The 22,207-nt window shown below is 40.9% G+C and overlaps 1 protein-coding gene across 2 annotated transcripts; it reads right to left on the minus strand.

Moving 5' to 3' along the window:
- Positions 1 to 2,198: 2,198 nt before the first annotated feature.
- LOC311066100 (nuclear factor 7, ovary-like) lies at positions 2,199 to 18,809 on the minus strand. 2 transcript variants are annotated; one of them, XM_084087098.1, is made up of 7 exons: positions 18,157 to 18,801; positions 10,235 to 10,330; positions 9,788 to 10,018; positions 9,688 to 9,710; positions 9,488 to 9,606; positions 6,794 to 7,182; positions 2,199 to 2,579 (listed from the first exon to the last, which is right to left on the minus strand). In XM_084087098.1, exons 1-7 carry the CDS (start codon positions 18,553 to 18,555, stop codon positions 2,496 to 2,498), a joined length of 1,341 nt encoding a protein of 446 aa, XP_083943224.1. In that variant the 5' UTR covers positions 18,556 to 18,801; the 3' UTR covers positions 2,199 to 2,495. The 2 variants fall into 2 exon arrangements, with proteins under 2 accessions (XP_083943224.1, XP_083943223.1); XM_084087097.1 differs by having other exon boundaries at positions 2,199 to 7,182; positions 18,157 to 18,809.
- Between the last annotated feature and the right edge of the window lie 3,398 nt (positions 18,810 to 22,207).

Here is a 22,207-nt window from a genome sequence, read left to right on the forward strand (position 1 = left end):
TTATAGATTATTTAAAGGGAAATTGTGTTAATTTACAACTTTACTGTTCTGTCTTTTAAGTTTTATTGTGTTAATTTATACTTTACTCTTTTGGCTGTTAAGATTTAAAATAGTAATAAAAATATATCTTGAGATTTAAATAGTTGATTTCTTGGAGTGATTAGTTTGGTTTACAGGAAAATGGTAAGCAGTTTATTAGTTATATTGTTAAGATATACAAATGCAAGTATATACACCACAGTTATTCAATTGAATATACAATATTATCAATATTCTTTAAAATCTTATTTAGGTCTATGGTCTGTGTGTCTGCAGTTTCATGACACGACAACCATTAACAAGGAGTAACTGGGTTTTTCTCAGTGAGAACTAGCTCACTCACAAGTTCAACCACTGTTTTATAAATATTTGTAAGTAAATATTTTTTAAAGTTGGATCCTTGCAAAATGCACATATGGGATTTCCATGTCAGTATGGGTCTTTAACAGTCTTTGACATTTCTACTACAGAAAACACGTCTAATACAACTTTTATTCTGGCTGCCTTTAGATGTCTAACAATTACGTCTGTAGCACGTCTTTACTTGACATCTATACAATGTCCAGAAAAGACGTAAAAAAAACTTTCATTCTGGCTCCTGTGAGGACGTCTTCTGGATGTCTAAGAATGACGTCTGTAGCACGTCTTTAATTGACGTCTATACAATGTCCAGAAAAGACGCAAAAAAAACGTTCATTCTGGCTTCTGTGAGGATGTCTTCTGGATGTCTAAGAATGACGTCTGTAGCACGTCTTTAATTTACATCTATACAATGTCCAGAAAAGACGTCAAAAAAACTTTAATTCTGGCTTCTGTGAGGACGTCTTCTGGATGTCTAAGAATGACGTCTTTAGCACGTCTTTAATTGACGTCTATACAATGTCCAGAAAAGACGTAAAAAAAACTTTCATTCTGGCTTCTGTGAGGACGTCTTCTGGATGTCTAAGAATGACGTCTTTAGCACGTCTTTAATTGACGTCTATACAATGTCCAGAAAAGACGTCAAAAAAACTTTCATTCTGGCTCCTGAGAGGACGTCTTCTGGATGTCTAAGAATGACGTCTGTAGCACGTCTTTAATTGACGTCTATACAATGTCCAGAAAAGACGTCAAAAAAACTTTCATTCTGGCTTCTGTGAGGACGTCTTCTGGATGTCTAAGAATGACGTCTTTAGCACGTCTTTAATTGACGTCTATACAATGTCCAGAAAAGACGTCAAAAAAACTTTCATTCTGGCTCCTGAGAGGACGTCTTCTGGATGTCTAAGAATGACGTCTGTAGCACGTCTTTAATTGACGTCTATACAATGTCCAGAAAAGACGTCAAAAAAACTTTCATTCTGGCTTCTGTGAGGACGTCTTCTGGATGTCTAAGAATGACGTCTTTAGCACGTCTTTAATTGACGTCTATACAATGTCCAGAAAAGACGTCAAAAAAACTTTCATTCTGGCTTCTGTGAGGACGTCTTCTGGATGTCTAAGAATGACGTCTTTAGCACGTCTTTAATTGACGTCTATACAATGTCCAGAAAAGACGTCAAAAAAACTTTCATTCTGGCTCCTGTGAGGACGTCTTCTGGATGTCTAAGAATGACGTCTTTTAGACGTCTTCTGGACGACTTTTTGCTCGCTGGGTAGTACCTTTTTTAAAGATACTATTCTTATTCATTAGATACTAGTTCATTATTAGACACTGGTTTAATGCATCAAAATGTTTTCTGACATGGAAATGACAATTATTGATAATTTTTTGATTATCGATCATCAAATCTTTTTCCATTTAATTTCAAATGTTGCGAAAAACTAGTTTGAAAACACTTTTTGTTGAGAAAAAGGGTTTTAAAGCAAATAAATATGGTGTCACGTGACAGAAGCTGTATTTGTTGATCCTGTTAAAGCAGCGTTAAAAAAGGTTCATAATATTTATATAATTAAATTGTATATTAAATTATTTTATCACTATTGGTAAGAATAATACATGTTACCTCTCAAACATCATTCTTCCTTATTTTTGTAATTTTGTCTGTTTTTTATAATCTAAAAAATGTTAAGCAGAAAAATATCCTAATAGCTGCACCCGTTTCTGAATATTGCTGGATCAAGTATTGATCTAAATAGTCTTTATAATGAAGTACAAAAAACCATGACACTTGTTAATAAAAAAAAAATTTGTATACAATTTATTAATATATAATACCTTTTACATCCATTTATTCCAATGAACAAATGATCTGTCACAGTTATAAGGAGAAAGTATCCAAAAGCAGAAGTTCACAGAATTTAACAGTCTTTAATGAACAAACAAGGCAGTCTGTCATTGAAGCACACAGAGCTGGAGAAAACAAAAACAGTCAATAAACTTCTGTATCGATGAAGACTTAGATCTGGTCACTCGTAGAGATGGAAGACTGTGCTTAGTTGGTATCTCAGCCAGGATAACGGGAACGCAGAGGAACTCATGCAGCAGAAGCAGGGCTCAGAGAACACTTAGATGCAGACTGTACCGGACTGACAGGACAAGGTGAGTTCTTCCAAATATTCTTATAGACAAGAAGAGAACAACAGTTGAAAGGCATGACATGAATCAATAATCCGACAAATGACTGCTTGAACCAACACTAGATAGTGAACATTAAGGATAAAGTGGGAACAGGTGTCATCGCAAAGCAGCGCGAGCTCTGATTGCGATGACTAACAGGTGCGGGTAGACAGAGAGACCAGCAAAATAGAGAGAGAGAGAGAGAGAGAGAGAGAGAGAGAGCGCGCGTGTGTGGATCTCAGATGAACATACGAAGAGGTGCGTGTGTGTGTATGTATGTGTGCGTGCGTGCATGTGTGTGTGAAAGGATAGAGAGAAAGGGAGAAGATAACCTGACTCATGACATGATCATTTCTCCTCTATAACTGAAATAATTATTCATTTAGTCTCATGTTGAACAAACACTGAGAATGTGCAGAATTTACTGCTTCAGTGATCTGATGTAATACAAGAAAAAAACATGATATATAATCATATATAACTAGTGCAAAATTCCTGTGCAAAATCAGTTTTTGTGTGTGTTTTTAGTAATTGTTGGTTTGGTGTGTTTGAGTGCTCATTGTTACAATTACACAGCAAAAGTTCAGTGACATTTTTATTTGTGCATGGTAGAAAGCACACAGTGAACTCAAACAGCAAACAGTTTGTGAATAGGCTACTACAAATGATGCCCGTGAAAGAGACTGTGAACACATTGAATAGGATATGTTTAGTTGGTGAATAGCATAGGCTACTATTACACAGTAGAGATAACGTTAAGCGCACCAGAATGAAATATAATATTCAGAAGTAAACAGCATAGCTGACTTACAGATTCAGTTTACATCCACAAATGAATAAGCGCGTCGATTCAGGGAGTAGTGCAAAGTGCCCATGCAAAATCAGTTTTTGTGTGTGTTTTCAGTAATTGTTGGTTTGGTGTGTTTGAGTGCTCATTGTTACAATTACACAGTAAAAGTTCACTGACATTTTTATTTGTGCATGGTAGAAAGCAAATACTGATACTGACATAATGACATACAATAAATGTGGAAAACTGAACTACACGATTCAGGGAGCAGGATACACAGTGAACTCCGAGAAAACGCTTCTTAAGCTCCGCTGCTTTCTTCGACCCTCTCTGTCTCTGGTCCTGGGCTGTGCTCACTCAGTGTCAGTGTGAGAGGGGGAGGGGCCAGCTGTGCTCACTCAGTGTCAGTGTGAGAGGGGGAGGGGCCAGCTGTGTTCACTCAGTGTCAGTGTGAGAGGGGGAGGGGCCAGCTGTGCTCACTCAGTGTGCAGTGTGAGAGGGGGAGGGGCCAGCTGTGTTCACTCAGTGTCAGTGTGAGAGGGGGAGGGGCCAGCTGTGCTCACTCAGTGTCAGTGTGAGAGGGGCCAGCTGTGTTCACTCAGTGTCAGTGTGAGAGGGGGAGTGGCCAGCTGTGTTCACTCAGTGTCAGTGTGAGAGGGGGAGGGGCCAGCTGTGCTCACTCAGTGTGCAGTGTGAGAGGGGGAGGGGCCAGCTGTGTTCACTCAGTGTCAGTGTGAGAGGGGGAGGGGCCAGCTGTGTTCACTCAGTGTCAGTGTGAGAGGGGGAGTGGCCAGCTGTGCTCACTCAGTGTCAGTGTGAGAGGGGGAGGGGCCAGCTGTGTTCACTCAGTGTCAGTGTGAGAGGGGCCAGCTGTGTTCACTCAGTGTCAGTGTGAGAGGGGGAGTGGCCAGCTGTGCTCACTCAGTGTCAGTGTGAGAGGGGGAGGGGCCAGCTGTGTTCACTCAGTGTCAGTGTGAGAGGGGGAGGGGCCAGCTGTGCTCACTCAGTGTCAGTGTGAGAGGGGCCAGCTGTGTTCACTCAGTGTCAGTGTGAGAGGGGGAGTGGCCAGCTGTGCTCACTCAGTGTCAGTGTGAGAGGAGGAGGGGCCAGCTGTGTTCACTCAGTGTCAGTGTGAGAGGGGGAGTGGCCAGCTGTGCTCACTCAGTGTGCAGTGTGAGCGGGGGAGTGGCCAGCTGTGCTCACTCAGTGTCAGTGTGAGAGGGGGAGGGGCCAGCTGTGCTCACTCAGTGTCAGTGTGAGAGGGGGAGGGGCCAGCTGTGCTCACTCAGTGTCAGTGTGAGAGGGGCCAGCTGTGCTCACTCAGTGTCAGTGTGAGAGGGGGAGGGGCCAGCTGTGTTCACTCAGTGTCAGTGTGAGAGGGGGAGGGGCCAGCTGTGCTCACTCAGTGTCAGTGTGAGAGGGGCCAGCTGTGTTCACTCAGTGTCAGTGTGAGAGGGGGAGTGGCCAGCTGTGCTCACTCAGTGTCAGTGTGAGAGGAGGAGGGGCCAGCTGTGTTCACTCAGTGTCAGTGTGAGAGGGGGAGTGGCCAGCTGTGCTCACTCAGTGTGCAGTGTGAGCGGGGGAGTGGCCAGCTGTGCTCACTCAGTGTCAGTGTGAGAGGGGGAGGGGCCAGCTGTGCTCACTCAGTGTCAGTGTGAGAGGGGGAGGGGCCAGCTGTGCTCACTCAGTGTCAGTGTGAGAGGGGGAGGGGCCAGCTGTGTTCACTCAGTGTCAGTGTGAGAGGGGGAGGGGCCAGCTGTGCTCACTCAGTGTCAGTGTGAGAGGGGGAGGGGCCAGCTGTGTTCACTCAGTGTCAGTGTGAGAGGGGGAGTGGCGAGCGGCTAGAGCGGCAAAAGCCAGTGTGTGCTTCTTTTACGATATATATTTAACAATATCTTTTGCATTTCTAATCCAAACAACGTCAAACTTGGCACTGCACTTACTCATGCCCGTATAACGACACCTGTCAAGTTTGAAATCCATCGGACTAACGGTTCGAGAGATATGCGAATAACAGACATACAGACGTTTCTGTAATTTATAGATAGATTATGATGCAAAAAAGTATTAATAAACACACATTGACTGAAATACATGAATTCTAAAACAGTCTCTAATCAGTCTAATTGTGTGAAGTGGAATATAAATGAAAACAACTTGTTTATTGATCTGAGTGTTGCTGTAGTGCTGGATATCAGTCATGTGATCACCACGGCCCAATCACAGCCACCGTACTGATATTCAGATCAACAGCACTCTTACTCATGTGATATAGATTAAATATTGGAAACATGATGAACGCAGGAAGATCCAGATCTACAGGAGTGACGTTTACTGACTATAGATGAATATCAGATGATGTCACCAACGTCTCCTCACTGACGTCACTCACTTCTAAAACTTGTCTGCCGCCATCTTGAGTACCTGATTTGAGTCAGTCGCAAAGGAACTAGCTAGCTATGCGGTCAATATGTTGTGCGGTGGGGTGCAACAACAAAAAAGGAGACCCCAAAATAACCTTTTACAGGCTACCTCAGGACGAAAAAAGACGCAGAAATTTGCGGGTGGGACATGTCCCCACCACTTTTGAAACATCTCGCGGCAAATAAACAAAACATCTCCAGTTACTAGCAGAGCATTCATTTCCTTCGTTTGTTCAGTCTAGCGCTGAAATGTGTTGTTTCTGAAATCAAGTGATCAAAGTGCTCATTGCCGCTGCGATCAGTGGCGCGGATACTGTGTTTGTTTGTGGCTCGCGCACAGTCTTCACTCGGACGCACGCTTCAATGTGGAGAGACTCTCCATTCGTTCCGGTGAAATTACAAAACAAACTGCACACAAACGTGTCCCTGCCTGATATACAAACACTGATAAACATAATTGGTTTTGATGAGAAAAAAAGAAAAAAACCTAAACGAGTGCGGAATATGACCCAGAACCTCTGACACGCTCGGCAAAAGTTTTGCCCCTGGACCATTTAAATACATGCTTTGAATAGTCGGATCAACATATAATATCATTGAATGCCAGGATTGGTAGTTCGGTAGCAGCGGACAGAGGCTGGAAGTACGCATCTGGTATCGCGTAGGGATCACACCCTAACGATATTATTTTTTGAAAGTAGCGTTTCTTTTCATGGCAGTCGAGGTGCGAAATGTTGTCTTTCGTAGCCATTTACTGTATCTGTACGAAGCTGTAAATAGTAGCAAACTAGCTAGCTAATGCTTGTCAGTACCATAGACAGTACTCGGTAGGTACTCAAGATGGCGGCAGTCAACTGGAAAAAGAGCGGATGACGTAAGAGGTCACGTGACTGATATTCATGTATTGACCGGTAAGATCCTCAGAGAGGAAGAACAACAGAAGAATGGAAAGAGTGTGTGAGTGAAGGTGGTTGTGAATGTGTGTAGATGTGTGTTAGTTACAGGATCAGAGAACGACACCGTTCCTCCATCATAGTCCAGATTCACTCTCACACGATCAAGATCCTGATTAACATGAAAACCAGAACCTGAAAGCTCTCCGTCCTGATAATACCATACACTCCAGACATCAGTGTTGAAGAAAACACTTCCCTTCCTCCGGTTTGATGCTGTAGTTACTCCAAGAGTCCAGTATACACTCTCTTTAACCTCCACATCCCAGCAGTGTGTTCCTAAGTTAAAACCCTCTGAACCCAGAACACAAGGACAACAGTCAAATCTCTCTGGATTATCAGGAAGAGTTTGATTGATCCCGCTGTATCTCACACTGGTCAGATCATCAGACACGACGAGACGTGGTTGAGCAGTGTTTGGGTCCAGAATCACAGGAGCTGATGAGACACAATCAACAGATGCTTTTATTCTGATCTTCATATAATGATCAAGAGTGAACCCAACACAGATTATTATGAATTATGACACTCGTCCTGTTGATCAAACACATTTTCCTCTGATCACTGTCAGTGCTGTTATTAGTTTCACACTAGTTTTTATCATCAGCGTTTAACGGCATCAACTACAAACATTAAATATGAGATTCAGACATTTGTGTCCATCAAGAGAAACTGATACTTTGGGAACGTTAAATAACAATAAATCAATGAGATCTGTTGAGATTTATGCTGTAGATGAAAAACTGTAAGTGTGTGTCTGATCTTCAGCATCTGATCATCTTCATTTTATTGGATCTTATAGTCTGTGTTTTGTTTTAAATTAGTTTATTATGACTGTCTATTGGGTTTGACTTAAAAACATTAATCACCTTCAACACTTCCTAGCCACGCCCTAGCAACCATTGCTCATACTTATTATTATTTTCTTCTTTATTATTCCGCCGAAAGTTTGACGCGCTACTCCTCCCGCAGCTTTTGTCACAGACCCATGAATGAGGCGTCAAATCGTGCAGATTATTCTGGAATGGTGTGCTATGACATTGATAAGTGATCGGGGGTACGGTGTTCGTCCCAGGGGCGAAAAAGCAGCCGAAAAATCCCATAGACTTAACATTGCGACAAACTTTGACAAGTCATAGCTCAGAGCGATGATTTCACAGAAACTTTTGATTTGCCACATTTGCATAGGGATTTTGTATTGAACATAGCTCTGGATCACTGTGTCATAGAGACAAGGGGGCGGGCTCATTTTACTCAGATGACCAATCAGTTTCTCAGGATCATTGTGAAGCTATTAAGCCATGCCCTAGCAACCATTTAGAGCACCTTCATTTAGAGCACCTTAGCAACAAGTTTCATAGACTTCCATTGAAAGAGATCAAAGGGATATCTCCGGACTGAATTGTCATAGAAACAGGAGGGTGGTCTCATTTGACTTGGGGCAGCAAACAGCCAATCATGAATCATGCCAACACTTCCTAGCCCCTCCCTAGCAACCATTGTCGAGCAGCTTAGCAACCAAAATCCAAAGAGGGATATCTTCCATTCTGAATGTCACAGAGGCATGGGAGTTGGTTTATATCATTCATAGTGAATATAAACCTTTGCAGTTTCATCATTGGCAGCTGCCAAGCAACTCCATAGCAACCAAACAGAGTACCCTAGCAACAGTTTAGCAAATCTCTGCATCAAAACATCGTATAGAGATGGGGCTTGGCTCTTTTGACTAAATCATGGTAAACTATGGTAAATCATGCTAGAATTATGGTAAATCATACTACAACGTGGTAAATCATAGTACACTATGGTAAATCATGGTAAATCATGGTAAATCATGCTAGAATCATAGTAAATCATTCTAGAACATGGTAAATCATGGTATACTATAGTAAATCATGGTAAACTATGGTAAAGCGTGGTAAATCATGGTACACTATGGTAAATCATGGTAAACCATGCTAGCAACGTGATAAAACATGCTAGCATCATGCTAGCAACATGCTAATCATAGTAGCAAAATGCTAATCATGATAACATGATGCTAGTTAAATACTAATCATGCTAACATCATGCTAGTAACATGCCAATAATGCTAGCATGATGCTAGCAACATGCTAATAATGTTAGCATGATACTAGCTACATGCTAATCATGGTAGCTTCTTGCTATAAACATGCTAGCAAACATGCTATTCATGTTAGCTTTTTGATAAACACAGGCTAGCATCATGCTAACTGCATGCTAATCATGCTAGCTACACGCTAATCATGTTAGCTACACGCTAATCATGTTAGCTACATGCTAATCATGCTAACTATTGCTAAAAACATGTTAGCATAATGCTAGAAACATGCTAATCATATTAGCATCATGCTAGCTACATGCTAATCTGCTAACAACATGCTAGAATTATGCTAGTCACATGCTTATCATGCTAGCATGATGCTAATTTTGTTAGCATCTTTGTTAAAAACTAGCTTTACCTTAACCTTACCCTAGCAACCGAGTGGCGAGTTTTGCCACTGCAAGCACCCACTCACATTTTCTTCAGGAAATGTACATTCTAGTTATTGTTACTATTCCGAGACTAATTTTTTTTTAATTGTAACCTCCTAACAAACACCAAACTCGTATCTATCTATCTATCTATCTATCTATCTATCTATCTATCTATATCATGAAGAACCTCTAACTCTCCACCCATCCATCATGTCCAGCTCAGATCTCCTGCAGTCAGACTCACTGTTTTGGACGAGGTCCTGCATCTTCTTCCAGACTCTGAACGGCAGGTTGCCCAAGTATCGTGGCACATGAATCAAAGCTCCAGAAGCCATCTGTGGATCTGGCTGTGAGCTCTGGACTCTGGAAGAACATTCAGGAGTCAGAACTGCAGTGGCTTTGGATCAGAACCAGAGAGACCAGAGACAGCAGCAGATCACTCACCTTTCCATTGAGACTGGAAACTCCTGCAGAACAAACACCCCATTTATCATCAAGAACTCAATCAATCATCAATCATTCAACCAATGATCTGAAATCAGACCTTCAGAAAGCAGACGTCATTGGCTTTCATCATCTCCTCCATGTCTTTGATTGTGTGTGAAAGAGCTGAGATGTGTGTGTTCATCTCCTCCAGCTTCTCCTTCATCCTCTGCTTCTTCTGCTCCTCTTCCTCCCTCAGTGCAGTGACTGTAGCTTCTTCTTCATCGCAGAGAAACTGATGAAGCTTCTCAAACTGCTGTATAATCTGATGCTCTGTGTGCTCAGCTTGAGACTGAAATCAAGGCACATTCACTTCAATCATCTCAATCGACACACACATCATTAATATCAAAGATAAACTCGGATACCCGACATAAAACGGATCCAGAAGCAGATTGCTGCTAGTCATTTACACAAATAATAAACTGTTATCCATTATATCAAATCATAACTGTATATAGTGATCCAACAGCTGTAATGAAAATGACTCTCGTTTCTGTATCCTCACCTTGATGTGTTGAACTCTTTTCTCAAACTCTCCTTTCAGTTTTTCATTGTGTTGAAGTTTCTCTTGTAAGGACTTCAGTGCTGTATTGAGCTCCTCCTAGAATTGAACAAAAATACATAAAACACCAGATTACAGTGAAGAGAAGACAATATAGTGGCGATCATATAATGCAGTGAAAAAGTATTTGCCCCCATCCTGATTTCTTCTGTTTTTGTGTACATCTCATACTAAATTGATTCAGAAATTAAAACCTACCATAAAACAAAGGCAACCTGAGTAAACACAAAGTACAGTTTGTAAATGACAATGTTATTTATTGAAACAAAAAAAAAAAGTTATCCAATACCAATTTGGCCTGCATGAATTTACCTCCGTAGTTATTAATTCCTCAGATCTATGAAACTGCATTTATAATGTAGTTCAGATGGACTAAACACAACCAGTCCTGATCACTGCAGCCCTGTTCAATCAAATCAACACTGAATACTGAAGCCTGATTGGTTCACGTCTGTGAATTGTGCTTCGACAGCTGCAGCTGACTCACTGCTTCTCCCCTGGGCTATCCGGCAACTCTTCAAGAGAAAATTTCTGTCACGATTTTGGGTTTGTTCTTGTCATGTTTCTGTGTCATGTCATGTTTCCTTGTTTGTCATATGATCCCTTGTAAGTCATGTGATCCTGCCATGTGTTCCCTTGTCTGATGTGTATTGTTGTCATTGGTTCATTTTTCATTGTTCACAGGTGTCCCTTGTCTAGTCATTAGTCTTGTGTGTATTTAAACCCTCATGTTTGCCATGTGTCTTTACTGGGTCTCATGGCAGCAGCCTCCTCAGTATTCCCCTTGGGCCTGTTACATACACAGCCACTACAACACTGGTCGAAGGAGCGTGGATCGAGGGCCGTCTCATTCTCAGGGTGACCCACGGCTGTATCAAAGCCCTGGTCCCCTGGAAATCGCCCCATCTGTTTCAGTTGGGGTAGAACTGGGCTCGGTTTGTAGTCGTGGGCCCTATGCAATGGAAGACCAGCCGGAGGCCAGGTGGCTGAACCCGCCTCTCCCCAAAACGGATCCATCCTGGGACCTGTCCACAGTCCTGAGGAACTTCGAATCCCTCCGTTTGAGCTGCTCACAACAGCCGACCTTCGGCCTCTCTCGCTAAAGACGCCCTTCTGCTGGCTCTATCATCGGTCAAGCGAATTGGTGATCTGCAGGCTCTTTCAGTGGATGTATTTTGCCCGAGTTTGGGCCTAATGACAGTAAAGTCATCCTTAGACCAAGACAAGACTATGTGCCAAAAATCCTGTTCACACCAAGGATGAAAACTATAAAGATGACAATAAAGATAAAGTTCTGAAAATCGTTTTCGAATAAAGAATAGCAGAGTTCACACCACAGCTATAACGATAACGGCACAGAGAAATGATATTCTTGGAATCACTTTCAGAACAATTTTATCCAGCTGAAAAACGCTAAAAACATTGACAGCCAATCAGAATCCATCCTGCTGTAACGAGCTTGAGCATTTAAAGCAACAGATAAGCACACGCTGGTGTGGACTCTAATATAGTTATTTTTGCAGTTATCGTTCTTGGTGTGAACGGGCCTTAAGGTGCTTTCCATGCCCTTTAGAGCTCAGGCCATAAAGCGTCTTCGGTTACTATCGTAACCTCGGTTCCCTGAGAGGCGGGAACAAGACATTACGTCAGCTATGACATATATGGGAACTCCTCTTATTACTAGTTACTAGTGCTAGTGCTTCGCTTTCATTGCATTAAGATATGCAAATTTGTTAGGGTAGGAGCAGATGTCTCATTGGTCTAGTTCCGCCTATCAGATGCGAGTACTCTTAGCGAGGCGGCAATTGTCTAGAACCATAGACAGTATATAAACTGGACACAGCGACCCCATAGGTTTCAACGGAGAGAAGTTGAAGCACATTAGAAGCAGTCACTTCCTGATTGCCGAGCGTACTGCGCAGACTCAAACTGAGCTTGACGACGTGGATGTGACGTGAGCAGCCTGCCTGACAGTTGTAAGTTTTCTAGTAGCCGTGCCAAGCGAAATCGGGACCATTCCCTTCCGAATCTCGCAGAGACGGAGAGTGTGAGTAGGAGCTGTCCATGAGCTAGGAGCAGGAGCAACGTCATGACTCTCTATGGGCTTCTCCCTTTACTTTATCGGACTTTATGCCTCCACGTCCCCCCGATTGATTGCGAGCTTCTCTTCCTGTCTCTACGGTAATTTCCAGAGAGTCGCGTGGTTATGACGCAATCTAGGGTTGCGCGATAATGCCCATTGTCATATCGTCCTATCGTCAGCCTGTAAGATCGCCGATACACGATAGTATCGGGGGGAGGGGCAATTTTTTTATTTATGTATTTGTTTGCTTATTTATAAGATCATTTATTTACTTATTAGTCTACTTTTTTTAATTTACACTTTTATTTAAATATTAACGTAATTATTCATTATCACGCGTCACGCGGAATGACACATGGGAAATGAGGACCGTCTATCATTCTGACAAGAAGGATGGAGTTGGTGGGAAAGAAAAATGCGACATCGCCTATTTGGCAATATTTCGGGTTTACACCAGATGAAAAAGGTGAGCCCGCTGATGTCACACAGGCAGTTTGCAAACTTTGCTCGAAGGTTGTGCCGGTAAAAGAATCACAAACCACAAACATGTATGTACATTTGCGTGGCCACCACCCTGCTGAGGCTGCTAAACTGGCGCAAAGAGAAGGCGCGATTAGCAAAGATCGAAGTCAGCCATCAATCATCGGAGCTTTTGCAAAAAGCACAAAGTATAAAAGAAACAGTGAAAGGTGGGCTCAGTACACTGCAGCTGTATCGAAGTACATTGCGAAGGAAATGGTCTCCTATCATACAGTCGAGAAAGCAAGCTTTAAAGACCTGCTCCAAACCTTTGATAAACAGTACGAGCTGCCAGGGCGCAAGTACTTCACCGAAACAGCTATCCCAAACTTGTACAATGAAACTAGGGACATCATTGCTAAAGATCTGAAAGCTGCTAACTTCGTTGCTTTGACCACAGACATGTGGTCAAGCATAAACATGACCCCCTATATGTCTGTTACTGTCCATTACATTTCGGAGGATTGGAAGCTAGAAGCAAAATGCCTGGAAACAACATTTATTCCGGAGAATCACACTGCAGAGGTACTGGCAGAGGCGCTGTCAGATGCCATGCAAGACTGGGACATAGAAAAGAGTAAAATTTCATGCATTACAACTGACAACGGGGCCAATATTGTTGCGGCCATACGAGGGCTCGGATGGCCATGGCTGAACTGTTTTGGCCATAACTTGAATGTGGCAGTGAATTATTCACTACAAAAGGAGAAAACAAAAACTGATCGAGCTCTTGGAATCTGTCGCAAAATTAACGCGGCATTTTCTCACAGCTGGAAGAGGCGACGAGAGCTCCGCAAGGCGCAGGAACAGCTAAATTTACCTCAACATATGCTGATAACGGTACATAAATTATTATATTTTATTTGCTTAATATTTATCTTGTGGCACAACCATCTTAGTGAAAAATAAGAAAAATGACATTTTTGTCAGACTAGAAATAATACTTGTAAATCAAATATAATATTATTTAATTATAATAAATGATCACAACTTTAACGATCGATGCATAATTGTCATTTAATATGTTGTTATTGTAGGATTGTACAACTCGTTGGGGATCAACATATGCCATGGTAGTAAAAATTCTGGAACAGCTTCCTGCCATCAAAAGGGTTTTTGCTGATGACAAGAGCCGTCGAACACTCCCAAACGTGACCTGGCAGGACATTGCTGTACTAGAGGCTGTCAGGGATGGGTTGAAGCCTGTCGCAGAATTTACTGATATATTATCAGCTGAAAATTACGTGACAGTCTCATCTCTGCTGCCCGTGCTGCAGCTAACAAAGGATATCCTGAAGGAGGAGGAGACTGATGTGGAGATGACAGCAGGAATTAAACGGAGGATTTTGGAGAAACTCGACTCGAAATATGACGACAGTACCCTCCAACTAATGCGCAAAGCTACCCTCCTTGACCCACGCTATAAGGGCGAACACATCGATGCCGCACAACTTGATGTGATCAAATCACAGCTTGAGGTTGAGATGGTGGCATACTGGAATGAAAAAAATATGCCACCTGTACCCATCAGAGTGGAGGAGGAAGAAGAAAAAGATGCGGCAGGTACGTCATCAGGTGAGAAACAGCCGGCTAAGAGGATCAAAACACTGGGTCGTCTTCTTGGCAGAGCAAAGCCGTCTATGTCCACATCCACACCTGTAGACCAGCGAGCAAAATCTGAAATCACGTCTTACTTACAAGAGGAAGTAATTGATGGTGATGACAAGCCACTGGACTGGTGGAAAGAAAATAGATGCCGTTATCCTTTAATGGCAAACCTGGCAAAAAAATACCTGTGTGATACCGCAACTATCACCCCTTCAGAGCGTGTGTTTAGCGCAGCCGGCAACATAATTACTCCCCTTCGCAGCCTACTCAAACCAGAAAAGGTTAACCAGCTTGTTTTTTTGGCAAAAAATCTGTAGACGGAAGCATTACTCTTGCATCGTAAACAGTCATATTGTTTTAAATCTGTAAGCAATGTAAGTAACTAAGACTGCATTATTTTAGTTCTTGGTTATTTAAGTTTTTTTTTTTTTTTTTTTTTTTGCTTTTTGTTTATTGAAACGTGTTTGGCTATTAGCGACAAGATAAACACTCTTTTATGTTAAATATGTTAAACAAGTTGGAGTTTGAAATAACCCTGCTTTTCATTTTCATAGCCGACTGATTATTGTGCATTTTATTCTGAATACGCATCATACATTTGCGGCTTTTTTTCATTATTTTTTATTTGCTATTTGTTTATTGAAACGTGTTTGGCTATTCGCGACAAGATAAACACTCTTTTATGTTAAATATGTTAAACAAGTTGGAGTTTGAAATAAACCTTCTTTTAATTTTTCATGGCCGACCTATTATTGTGCATTTTATTCTGAATACGCATCATACATTTGCGGCTTTTTTTCATTATTTTTTTTGCTTTTTGTTTATTGAAACGTGTTTGGCTATTAGCGACAAGATAAACACTCTTTTATGTTAAATATGTTAAACAAGTTGGAGTTTGCTTTGAAATAAACCTGCTTTTCATTTTCATAGCCGACTGATTATTGTGCATTTATTCTGAATACGCATCATACATTTGCGGCTTGCAAGGAATATAACGGTTTTTAAAAGAGAATCACTCCTCTTTGAAAACGTATTACAAGCGACTTTAAAACTAAATTAAACTGAATTGTACTTTGATAATAATAATTGCCTAAAAATAATTTTTAAAAAACAACAACCGTATTAAGCCGTATTATCGTCATTTTTATTAGCTATCGTCCATATGGCTGACTATCGTCGATAGACGATAGTATCGTCTATCGGCACAACCCTAACGCAATCGTTAGCCTACTTTTACAAAAACTGCTTCTACGGGGCCATAACGTAAGATACAAGGTAATGGAGCCTTTTATACATTGTCGTGTTTCTTTAGAAATAAACAATGGACAAATGGAGTCTTTAAACGCCTCAGATGTAAAGTTATTCGCTGTCAAAGTGACGCGAAAATGAATGGGAGTCAATGGGATGCTAACAGCAGGTGAAGGCTTGTTAGCCAATGGCGGCTCCCGGGGGTACCTTCAAAATAATATGAAACCCTGACCGCCTGTCTAGAACTGTCTTGCTTATGTGTGGGTGTGATTGACCCTGTTCAGGGCTTATCTTCACTGCTCTAACGGCGGGATTTAATACAGTTCGCATATAAGTCATAGCTGACGTAATGTTGAGTTACCGCCTTGAAAGGGAACGTCTCCGGTTACTATCGTAACCTCGGTTCCCTGAGAGGCGGGAACGAGACATTGCGAAAGTGGAGAAGGGAGGAGTTCCCATATACGTCAAAGCTGACGTAATGTTGAGTTACCGCCTTGAAAGGGAATTCTCTTCTGTTCTGCTCTAGTAACAGGCTATAGGCTAGTTGCACGTGGCCGCCATGTTGGATTTCCGATCAGAGACTGTGGGGGTAGACACTTCCGGTTTCGCATTACGCCCGGTGCAGGGAGCCGGAGAAAGCCGAAAATGATCTCTTATAGTTGTTTATAGAATCAATTATATCACTTAAAATACAACTAAGATCCATATTACTATCACACGAGCCAATGGCAATTAAATGCACGGATGCATAGTCAGATTAATGAATGAAATACAACTATTCACAAACAGAAGATTGTGTTTGAATCATGCTGCATACACATACGCAATGACAATTATGCCTACTGTAAATATAGAGTTACAACTACGATTAGAGTTGCTTGCAAAAATGCACTGTGAACATTCACACGTTTGCCCTGTGATAGGCTACAATTTATCTCCATAAATACTATTTTCTCAATTCTGCGCATATATATTTTCACTTACATCAATTGCTCGATGAATATTATCATCACATATTTTACTTTTACATTTTTAACTGTAGGTACCACAAACAATTTAATATAGGTAAGTTTGTGTATATTTTACACGTAGTAAAATACTGTATGTGCTGCTTATAAACACCAGACAGATAATTATTTATAATGATTTATAAAACAGATGGTCTTTAGTAAACATTTCATAACAAGGTAATACAATGTGTAATCAAGCGTTTTAATATGAGGGAAATAGGCTACACATGCCGTGGATATAGCATTTATATAGACAATAGATAATCACGACACGGACGCGCCGGCGAGTGTTCTGGACTCGTCTCATAAATGAACCGAAACTCAGCGTATAAGGAAGCCTACTTGCCTGACAGATCTGATAAATATATCTATAGAAAGCTTGGAAGGTCTTCTTTTAAACAGAACAATTCAAAACGAAAGAAAACAGACCGCTGCTTGTGTAATCCGTATGAAAGGTGCATTTCTCTCTGGCGCATTCACTACTGCGAAGATTGCGAGGATAGCATCGTCATCTATGCAGGGCACTGACACAGAAAACACTTGTTTATTAATAAACAATTAAAATGTCTCCTTGCTATATTTTACATATACATAATCATTACTTTTGCCGGTTCTTAGTGACAGCTTTTAGGTGCTTATTGGCAGCGCCACCCTTAGGCTACATGTTATATGAACGCGTCACCACCGCATCAGCACCGAAAACAGGAGATTTTTTTCAGTCCCTGTTTTGGCAGGGGAAAAACTGATCAGAAAATGTAACGAAACGTTATAGAAATGTAGTGGAGTAGAAAGTATAATAATTGCTGCAAAATGTAACGAAGTAAAAGTCAAAAGTATGCACTATTGATTCTACTTAAGTAGGCCTACAGAAACTAAGTATTTGTACTTCGTTACATTCCACCACTGCTGATTAACAGTTCCCCCCCCCCCCCCCCCACCCCCCACCCCCCACACACACACACACACATAATAAATCCCAATTTAACCCCTGGTCTTTACTCATCTCACTTGCACAAAATCAATGCAGTAATAGAAAGCATAGAAACGCACAGGTGAAATACACTGAAAATTATATGCATTTAAAAATTTGGTCGGGTTGAAGTCATCCCTCTGGATCTCCTGCATCCACTCAGCCCGTACCGCAGCGTCAATGGGGAATGCATGAAAGCTGACTTCTTTGTTGTAATGTGACGAAACGGTACATAACGGCACACAAAAAGCAATTTGTCTGTGCACATGCACAGATGTGTCAGGCTTCAGTATTTGGGGGAAAACGTTTTCTCCATAAAACGTTGCTAGTGATCTCAGGGAACCGAGGTTACGTTAGTAACCAGAACGATCTGTGTTTATGACTCGTTATGATTCTTTACATGTGAATCAAGAAACATTTGTCTTACCTTATATGATGAAACCACTTCACTGATGGGTCTGAATGTATGATTGTCATGTTGTTTTGAATCTCTGCACACTAAACACACAGGCTGTTTGTCCTCCAGACAGAAGAGTTTGAGTTTCTCACTGTGTAAACTGCAGATCTCCTCAGACCCTGATGAACGCCTCTCATTTCTCTCCTTCAGGAACGACTCACACATTTTTTTTAACGCAAGATTAAATGGAGGCTCAGATCTTGAGGTTCTCCTGCATAGAGGACACTGCTGAGATCCCTTGATTTTCCAGAACTTTTGAAGACACTCTTTACAGAAACTGTGACTACATGATAAAATAACAGGAGCCTTGTAGATTTCACAGCACACAGGACAAGAAAGTTCTTCTGCAGAGACATTTAGTGAAGCCATTTTCACTGTTTGAGCTCCAGCAATCTAAGCTTTACTTTCACTTTCTGAACGACTGTTTCAAAAATAAATCACCATGAGAATCACAAAGATCAGAAACAAACTTGTTCAGAAAGAAACTCAAATTCTTCTGTAAAGCTATTCCCTTCGTACTCCACTGATCGCTGATTCTTTATTGCTTTTGTCGAGACAAAGTCAGTATGGCAGAAAAGAGAAATAACAAGTCAGTCTCTTCCTGGTTAGTGTTGTAAGAGGGTGGAGCTTCTGATCAAGTTGGTGTGTTGAAACAGGTCAAAGAACAACATCAGGATTTCTTTAGGTAAAATTAAAAAATGTAATCAAAATTAACTTGCATTGAAACGTTAAGATATAACGCTATAAAGCCTTGGATAAAACACAAAAGAACAATGAAAATACTCATATACTCAAATATTAAAAATAAAAGATTTCAAAACTCAAAAACTTATTTGTGTTTTATTTATTGCTCTTCTTTATTTGTCAGTTTCTCCAGGGTCTGTCATGATCCTATCTTTCTCAAAATGATTTCTTCTCATGCTGAAGTTTCAGTGATAAACACTCCTCTGTTTATGATGCTGATTGTCAGTGTTTGGAGAAACAAACAGATCAACAGATTAAAAGTCCTGAATAAACTGGAGAAATGGAGATGTGACAAAAGTTTGTCTCTCAGGGATCACTCGTCAGTAGGGTTGGGAATCGTAAGAAATTTTCCGGTTCCGGTTCCGGTTCCGATTCCGGTTCCGCCAAACGATTCCGGTTCCGGTTCCCATTCAATAAAAAATATTAAAACAACTAATAAAAAATAGTAGTAAGGGAAAGATCCACAATCCTTTTTGTGTTTATTTCTTATACTTGTCAAATGAGTTTAACAGACCGGTAATGTCAACAAATTCAACATATTATTTAAGCAATTTTTGCAAAAAAAATATTAGTTTTTCTGAAGGAAAATAAAAATGTCTGCATTCTCTAGAATAATTTGGGACCTCTTCTAGCTTATTGTATCTCCAGCAGTGGAGAATACTCTCAGAAGGGGTAGAATATGCTTGAACATCCATGTAAGATGTGTGTACAACAGATTATTTTTAAAATCGTTTTGAATGATTGATTCATAAAGACTTTATTTGTTTCATTAGTGGATAAATCAGCGCTCTAGCAGTTAATAAACAGAACTGCACGCGTCTTGCGGAAGAACATTGTAGCCGGAGCTACTTCTCTCTATTTATGTCTATGACGAGTCACGCAGGCACTGGGCTATGGCGAGCCGGAAGGTTCAAAAATAGGACTAATGATTTGTCGTGGGAAGTCACTTTACTATAGCCACTAGCTACTGACTTTCCCACTGATAGGCCAGCGGTGGATCTGTATACGTACCCTAGCGACTCACTCTCCTCACACAGCGGGCGACTCACTCTCCTCACACAGCGAACGACTCACTCTCCTCACAGCGAGCGACTCACTTTCCTCACACAGCGAGCGACTCACTCTCCTCACAGCGAGCGACTCACTTTCCTCACACAGCGAGCGACTCACTTTCCTCACACAGCGGGCGACTCACTTTCCTCACACAGCGGGCGACTCACTTTCCTCACACAGCGGGCGACTCACTCTCCTCACACAGCGGGCGACTCACTTTCCTCACACAGCGGGCGACTCACTTTCCTCACACAGCGAGCGACTCACTCTCCTCACACAGCGAGCGACTCACTTTCCTCACACAGCGGGCGACTCACTTTCCTCACACAGCGAGCGATTCACCTCACACAGCGGGCGACTCACTTTCCTCAGTGAGAATGGGGACATACGTCACGGTAGCTTGCTGTGACGTGACGAATTGAGCCCGTCCAATTAATTAATGTTATTATCCTCTGGTCTGTTTGTACATACTGTACATTTCATTTTTTGTTGTGCAGGTTGCACAGTATTTGTAGTGTTCTCTGTACCTATTGTCCTGTGTATTGTTCATAATAAAGTTCGTTGAAAAACAAATTGAGCCCGTCCACCATTTTGGGATCCTATCGGTTGCCAGGGCAACAGTGTAAGAGCGATACAGAGACTGAGCAGGAAAGACGGCTCGAGGAATTATAATAGAAACTAGAATGTACATTTCCTGAAGAAAATGTGAAGTGGTGCTTGCAGTGGCAAAACTCACCACTCGGTTGCTAAAGTGCGTTTAGCTAGTTTTTAGCAAGATTATAACAAAATTATCATCATGCTAGCATTATAAGCATGTGACTAACATAATGCTAGCATGTTGCTAGCGTGATGTTAAAATGATTAGCATGTTGCTAGCATCATGCTAGCATGTTTTTAGCAAAAGCTAACGTGAATGTAGCTAGCATAATTAGCATGTTGTTAGCATGATGCTAGCATTTTTTAACAAGATGCTAACATGAATAGCATGTTTGCTAGCATGTTTGTAGCAAGAAGCTAGCATGATTAGCATGTAGCTAGTATCATGCTACCATTATTAGCATGTTGCTAGCATCATGTTAGCATGATTAGCATGTAGCTAGCATGATACTAGCTTGTTTTACCACGTTGCTAGCATGGTTTACCATGATTTACCATAGTTTACCATGATTTACCAAAATTTACCATAGTTTACCATGATTTACTATAGTATACCATGATTTACCATGTTAAAGTATGATTTACTATGATTCTAGCATGATTTACCATAGTTTACCATGATTTACCACGATTTACTATAGTTTACCGTGATTTACTATAGTATACCATGATTTACCATGTTCAGGTATGATTTACTGATTCTAGCATGATTTACCATAGTTTATCATGATTTACCATAGTTTACCATGATTTACTATAGTATACCATGATTTACCATGTTCAAGTATGATTTACTGATTCTAGCATGATTTATCATAGTTTACCATGATTTACCATAGTTTACCATGATTTACCACGATTTACCATAGTTTACCATGATTTACTATAGTATACCATGATATACCATGTTCAAGTATGATTTACTGATTCTAGCATGATTTATCATAGTTTACCATGATTTACCATAGTTTACCACGATTTACCACGATTTACCATAGTTTACCATGATTTACTATAGTATACCATGATTTACCATGTTCAAGTATGATTTACTGATTCTAGCATGATTTACCATAGTTTACCATGATTTACCATAGTTTACCATGATTTACCATGATTTACCATAGTTTACCATGATTTACTATAGTATACCATGATATACCATGTTCAAGTATGATTTACTGATTCTAGCATGATTTATCATAGTTTACCATGATTTACCATAGTTTACCATGATTTACCATAGTTTACCATGATTTACTATAGTTTACCATGATTTACCATGTTCAAGTATGATTTACTATGATTCTAGCATGATTCACCATAGTTTACCATGATTGACCACGATTTACCATAGTTTACTATGATTTACTATAGTATACCATGATTTACCATGTTTTAGTATGATTTACTATGATTCTAGGATGATTTACCATAGTTTACCATGATTTAGTCAAAAGAGCCAAGTCCCATCTCTATACTATGTTTTGATGCAGAGATATACGTTTTGCTAAACGGTTGCTAGGGTACTCTTTTTGGTTGTTATGGAGTTGCTTGACAGCTGCCA

Source organism: Abramis brama (assembly GCF_963993115.1).
Source record: "Abramis brama genome assembly, chromosome: 16".
Taxonomy (NCBI): domain Eukaryota; kingdom Metazoa; phylum Chordata; class Actinopteri; order Cypriniformes; family Leuciscidae; genus Abramis; species Abramis brama.

Excerpts from the sequence above, each read along its gene's own strand:
- LOC311066100 (XM_084087097.1), bottom strand. The coding sequence starts at position 18,555 with ATGGCTTCACTAAATGTCTCTGCAGAAGAACTTTCTTGTCCTGTGTGC. Across the intron at positions 10,331-18,156 it reads AAGTGGTTTCATCATATAAG|GAGGAGCTCAATACAGCACT; the intron begins GTAAGACAAATG and ends GTTCAATTCTAG. Across the intron at positions 10,019-10,234 it reads AAAGAGTTCAACACATCAAG|TCTCAAGCTGAGCACACAGA; the intron begins GTGAGGATACAG and ends CCTTGATTTCAG.